This window comes from Adiantum capillus-veneris, chromosome 26, assembly GCF_014529385.1.
Source record: "Adiantum capillus-veneris isolate H3 chromosome 26, ASM1452938v2, whole genome shotgun sequence".
Classification (NCBI taxonomy): domain Eukaryota; kingdom Viridiplantae; phylum Streptophyta; class Polypodiopsida; order Polypodiales; family Pteridaceae; genus Adiantum; species Adiantum capillus-veneris.
In genome coordinates, this window is record NC_140956.1 from 117,071,978 (window position 1) to 117,077,977 (window position 6,000).

The window sequence follows — 6,000 nt, forward strand, 5'->3', positions numbered from 1 at the left end:
TACAATGGTTCTGCCCTTCTCTGTGGTCAATGTCACTTTCCTCGCCCGATAGTCTACCACGGCGTTGTTCTTGTGGTACCAGGGAATTCCCAAGAGAACATTGCAATCTTCTAAAGGCATTATGTAAAAGTTCTCATGCCCCAAATACCCCTGACAATGCAACCGAAGTTTGCCAATGACAGGCGTAATGGCTATGTCCCTGCCGGGTGCCGCTAGAACTGCCTCCACAAGTGGTCCCATCCGATCGGGAGTGATCTCAAGCCGTGTCGCCAATTCCGTTGAAATGAAGTTGGCCTTGGCTCCTCCATCAAAGAAGATGAGGGCTCCTTGGTCTTTCACTTTGCCCCAAGCTCGACAAAGTTCTGTATTCTCGTCCATCGTGCTGGGACCGGTACCCAGCAATCTGGAACCAATCTTGTTTTCATCTTGCCTTTTCTTCCACGTTCCTCAGCTGCTCTCGCACTCTCAGGCCTTTCGTTGTCCTTGTCGTTCTATTCTTTCTGTGCCTTTTTAGGGCACTTCGCGGAGATATGTCCAGTTTCCCCACATCCAAAGCACTTCCCTTTCTTGATGTAGCGAGCTCTCCTGAGGAGTGAGCTTGGGTCGTGCATCCTTCTTTTCTGGGTTGCTCTTCCTCTTTCTACTTTCATTTGTCGAAGTTTGTTCGGCTCTTTGTGTCATGATCTCATCTGTGGGGTAGGTCAAACTGCCAGAGTGAATGGCAAAACCCTGTTTCGCATGACTCATCAACTCCTGAATGGAAGCTGACTTTTGTTCCAAGCAGTGATCTCGGATCTCTGTAGGAAGACCCAAGGTAAACCGCTCAATCTGTTCCTTGAATGAGATCTTCTTGAATGAAGAGGCGGGTAGAAAAGAGCTCCAGAATCTCTCGCAATAAGCGTGCACTGTATCCTTCTTGCTCATCCAAAGATGGTTCCAAGCAGTTCGTATGTCGCGTTCATACTCTCGAGTCAGCTATGAAGAAATAAAAAGCCTCTTGAATTTCAGCCATTTAAGTGGCGCAGTCTTGTTTAAGAGAAGCGTGGACCACCAAGTTCGAGCATTCCCCTTAAAGTAAGAGGCAGCTCTTCGAATCTTAGAGTGTTCTGAGTAACGCCCTCTCGCGAAAGCGATGTCAAACTGCTGTACAAAAGACAAAGCCTTCAAAGCATCTCTATAACCAGAAAACGTGTCAAATTTAATTGACTGTCCACCTTCCTTAAACTCTCGGACTTTCTTGCTTTTGTCTTCCAGAAAGTCATACTGGTTGGCTTTGTAAAAATTCTTCTTCTTTGCATAAAAGCTGCTGTCATCAGAGTCCGAACTATCTATAGACGAGTCCTCTGTAGAACTGTCAACCACGGGGTGAGATGTAGACTTCTTTGCCTTTTTCTTGCCCTTTCCGAAGCGTTGCTTTTTGCCCTTTCTGTCTTCTTCGCTCGAGTCAGATGAGCTAGAAGAACTGTCAGAAGAAGAAGAAGAAGAAGAACTGGGTACTCCTTCAAATCGAACACGCTTCTTTTGCTTTCTTGCCTTTCCAAAAGTAGACCGACGACACAAATAACCCGGGAAGTCAGTGCCTTTCTTCTGCTAACTTTGTTTTGTGCGTCAAAAAGCTGAGCAATTCGTGCATCAACCACCTCTTCTAATTCTTTCTCTATATACTTCGTGGGAGTAGGAGGTTTCTTGAGAGTGGGTTTGCGGGGTGGTTTTGTGGTCTTCTGCCACTGTGTGTGCACCTCCTCGAAAGAAGTCTGCCTCATATATTTTGCCAATTTCGGGTCCTTGCCAAAGTTAAGCATCATCTTTGTTGCATCGTTGATCAATTGACGACGCTCCATCTTCTGACGCTCCGCCTGAGTAGGCCGAGGCGGGCCGTACTCCTTGCTTGAATCTTCTTTGTGATCCTTTCCCCCATCTTCGGATGCAGAGGGAGTCGACTGATCTTTGCGTGAAGCCATAGGTGTCGTGAAAAAGGATCGGATTTCCCGTAGGAGAGAAATCCGCCGCACTCTGATACCACTTTAACAAACTTGGACACTCCAAGTCGAGAATCTACCACGACACCACAAATAATCACTTCAAACAATTCACAGTTTACGATTGATTCGACACTGGCCCGGCGGAGTTTCGTGCCTAGAGATATTGGCCCCAAAGACTGGCGCCCCTTTCGGTATTTCTTTTTGTATTAACCTGTGTTCAAAGTACAAGAGTGTGGGCAGGCGCTCACACTCAGGCTCTGCGTCCAGATGCCCTGAGTTATGAGGCCCTGCATGTTTATTTAAAGCATACAAGAAATGCCAAAAGTAGAGCCCCAAAAGCTTCAAAAGCTGTCCCAAAAGCTGAAAATCAAAAGCTTGTAAAAATAAAGCAGTTCAATCTTCTCTCTCTCTCAAGCCATACATGGCAATAAAAGCAAAAGCTTTTAAAATAAAAGCTTTCTCTCTCTCTAACTCCTTGTGTAGGAATTAAACCAAGACCAAAAGCTGCCAAAAACTGTCGCAATATGCGCCGTAAAACGCGGAGATCCATACACGCTGCCACGTGGCATCCTTTCTGTGAAATGCGGGCCTGTCTGTACTGCCAGCCATGTCAGCCTGCCACATCAGCCTACAATTTCCGAGGCTTGTCCATGCAGGGCAGAGAGTGTGTGATGGGTAGCCACGTCACCATTTGTGACACTCTACTAAAGTTCAGTGATTATGCAGTTTCTGTTCGTGTGTTGCCATTGATTTCTCGCTTGGAGTGTCCAAGCCTGTACAGATGCATTACTAGAAACTCATTCTAACCCCAACGTTTCCTTGGATTTGGTGTAGCCTTTTCCTCACGTTTCTCACTATTGATGTTTCCTAAGAGGGATGTTTCCTGCAACACAGGTTATGCCTCACCTTTAATAGGGGAGATGTCACGTGCGCATAGTAGTTGCACCACGTGGACAAGCTTTTGCTACAGTCTAGCATCAGTCGTTGTTTAGCTTAGGACCTAGCATGGCGCTCTAGTAGGACGTGCATGTTCAGGCATGTCATACTTGCATATCCTCTCTTGCACAGTACATTCAGTCCAGCATATAGGCGTGTGAACAGTCTCTTAAGTCAATTATTAATAAGTGACATTTAGCACTATTAGGTCAAATAGTGGGGCTCAAGTTGCACTTCTGGACCAAGCCTTATATTGCTATATAAGGGACATGGGGGGTCACCTCCAAAGCAAGAAGTAGAACCAGCAACACCCACAGCACAAGTACCCTCAGCATCCAGTCTAGCGTTTCCATATTCAGCCCAGATCGCCCTGTATTGCATTAGATCTTCGGCTTGGAGTGTCCAAGTTTATTACACCAAGTCTATCACATATTTCAGAGGTTTTTACAGCAGATGCTTTATGTTAGTCAGATTTTAAGTCCGTGTTGGTTTTTGCTACATTGCTTGAGATGGACAGATTGTCATGGCTTTTTCTTGTGATCCACATCAAACTTCTCGCAACATGTCAGCAGTTGAAATTATGGTTGATTGCAGGACAAGCTCTTGGATCAAACAAGTGTCAGCCATTTGTTCCCTATAACAAAGTACATCGGATTGCTAGCTACAGGCATGACTGGTAATGTCGATGGTTATGTTTTTGTGAAGTCTGTGAACTGTACAGGTTGTAAGGTACATGAGTTCGTCTAAATGCATGTGATTGTGCAGCTGATTCAAGGTCTCTTGTACAACATGCACGCTCTGAAGCTGCGGAGTTTCGATTTAAGATGGGTTATGAGATACCGGTTGACTACCTAGCAAAGCGGTATGAATCTGTAATTACTTGGGGGATCGTACTGGATAAGACATGTTCAGTTTTTTTTTTGGGTGTTGATTGTTCAGGCTTGCTGACAAGTCTCAAGTTTATACTCAGCATGCCTACATGAGACCTTTGGGAGTAGGTATGCTGTCCGCTAAAATTTGCTAGTCTGCTTGAGCTTACTGTGAGCCCCCAGGACTTTATTGCTTCTTCTTTATGGCACAGCTGCAATGCTTCTTGGCATTGATGAGGAATTGGGACCACAATTATTCAAATGTGATCCAGCAGGTCATTACGTTGGCTACAAGGTGCACCTTTATTTTTAATTTTAATGGGTTAATCAGTGTGGTCTGTTTAATTAGGTAAGTCAGTCATTTGGTGCTTGCTATGCTACTTTCATTGACTGCCTTAGGCACTGAGGTACCTATCTTAAGTACTGAAATTGTATGCAAGGGTTTCCGATGGCACTGGAAAGTGTGCTATGTAACCGTGGAAGTTGGTGAATACAAGCATAACAAAGCATTTTGTTTGCGTAATTGATAGCCTCGCAAAAATGAGGCAGACCATCTCCTGGTCTCCAAGGGCAAGTGTTGTTTCTTTTTGAAGGGTCTATGGCTTTCTTGAGAAGAAAAACAATTTATGTCAAATGATCAAAGAGCTGTGAGGGAAGTTGGGGAAATTTATATTCAAGATAGCTTAGTATGATAAAATGTTTATGGATGCACTTCAAACGATAGTTTTGGACTTGAGCCACTGAGAGGCGAGAACTTGAGTTAGCTGTTCTCTGAGCCCAAGAATGTTGTTTTGTGCGGACAGGCTGCAAGTGCTGGACTGAAGGAGCAGGAAGTTGTTAACTTCCTCGAAAAGAAAGTTAAGAACAATGCTCAATTATCCTATGAAGAAACGGTTCAGGTGAAGAAAAGTTATTTTCTGTGCTTTGGTGATTATGGTTGGTGATTAGCAACTAATTTTTGTGGGTCTTTGCAGACCGCAATTTCTGCGCTACAGTCTATTTTGCTCGAAGACTTCAAGCCTACAGAGATTGAGGTATTTTCTGATGACTTTTGGTTGGAGCAACAAACTCTTTAGTTGTCACATCTAGCCTTGTAACCCTTTTTGGATTTCTCTTTGCTGTCCAGGTAGGAGTAGTGAGGGTAACAGATCCCCTTTTCTGCATACTATCAACAGAAGAAGTTGATGAACACTTGACAGCTATCAGTGAGCGAGATTAAGATCATCGTGGTAAAGTTTTGTTCAAAGAAGAGGTACTGTGTTGAAGAGGCTGCTTGATGGCATTCTCAGAGGGGCAAGGGCCATGAATATTGTGTTTTGCGCTGCCCTTGTTGACAATGAAATGTCGTCAGGGTAGATCCTTGTCTGCATTGTATATGGAGGTTGAACATTTGAAGTCATTTTAAGGGGTTGTGTCTTGATATAGTGGCAGGAATATGTTCTGCTCACAATGTGTCTAGGAAGTCCAGCCCGTATTGTGTCAATTTAGCTACCACTGGTTGCTGTTGATTCTTTGGCAGCTGTTGCGCTCGTGCCCTGTCAAATTTGCTATCAATGTCGAATGGACACCAAGCCCCTTGTTTCCTTTGAATTCTCTTGCTGAGATATGCCTAAGCAAGTTATAATTGCAGAGACTATATTCAAGCTAGATTTGTCTTTGTCGCAGACTTGTTTCATAAGTCTATTGATTGCGTGGAAGTTTCCAGGAATTGAGTGTGGCATGTGTTCTCTTCATACTGGACCTTTCATTTTTGGAGCTCATAACTAGTGGCTTTCGGTTTTGCACACATGTCTCAAGACAATTTGCTCTGTTTTTGACTTCGTGGCTTTTGGTTTTGCTAACATGTTTCGAGACAATTTGCTCCGTTTTTCTTGCGATGTGCCATGGTAAATCATTTTGGAAGCCACAGTTTTGGAAAGATTAAGGTGACCTTATTTAGTGACCTCAAGGTTAAGGTGACCTTGTTTAGTGATGCAAGATTTAGGTGTCGCATACTTGGTAGTCCTTGTTAGTGGAAATGTGTGCGCGTCCATGCTTTGAGGATTGTTAGTTCTGATACCGTTGGGGCTAATCTAGTAGAGTTTAAGTCTTTTCTTAGCACGAGAGTTTAACACTTATGAAATGGTTTAGTGCTAGATTTGGAATTTGTACTCTATTGTACAGTTTTGTTGATTTGCAAATTCAATCAAGTTGGAAGCAAAAGAGGAGAATTT

The 6,000-nt window shown here is 43.9% G+C and overlaps 1 protein-coding gene across 1 annotated transcript in view; it reads left to right on the forward strand.

Moving 5' to 3' along the window:
* Positions 1–5,207, forward strand: part of LOC147424049 (proteasome subunit alpha type-6-like) — a 54,947-nt gene extending 49,740 nt beyond the window's left edge. Inside the window, exons 3-9 of the mRNA XM_086501377.1 lie at positions 3,513–3,594; positions 3,684–3,780; positions 3,858–3,916; positions 4,000–4,082; positions 4,591–4,686; positions 4,762–4,821; positions 4,914–5,207. Coding sequence (XP_086357503.1) covers positions 3,513–3,594; positions 3,684–3,780; positions 3,858–3,916; positions 4,000–4,082; positions 4,591–4,686; positions 4,762–4,821; positions 4,914–5,006 — 570 coding nt within the window. The 3' untranslated portion in view covers positions 5,007–5,207. The remainder of the gene's footprint in view (positions 1–3,512; positions 3,595–3,683; positions 3,781–3,857; positions 3,917–3,999; positions 4,083–4,590; positions 4,687–4,761; positions 4,822–4,913) is intronic.
* The last annotated feature ends 793 nt before the right edge of the window (positions 5,208–6,000 follow it).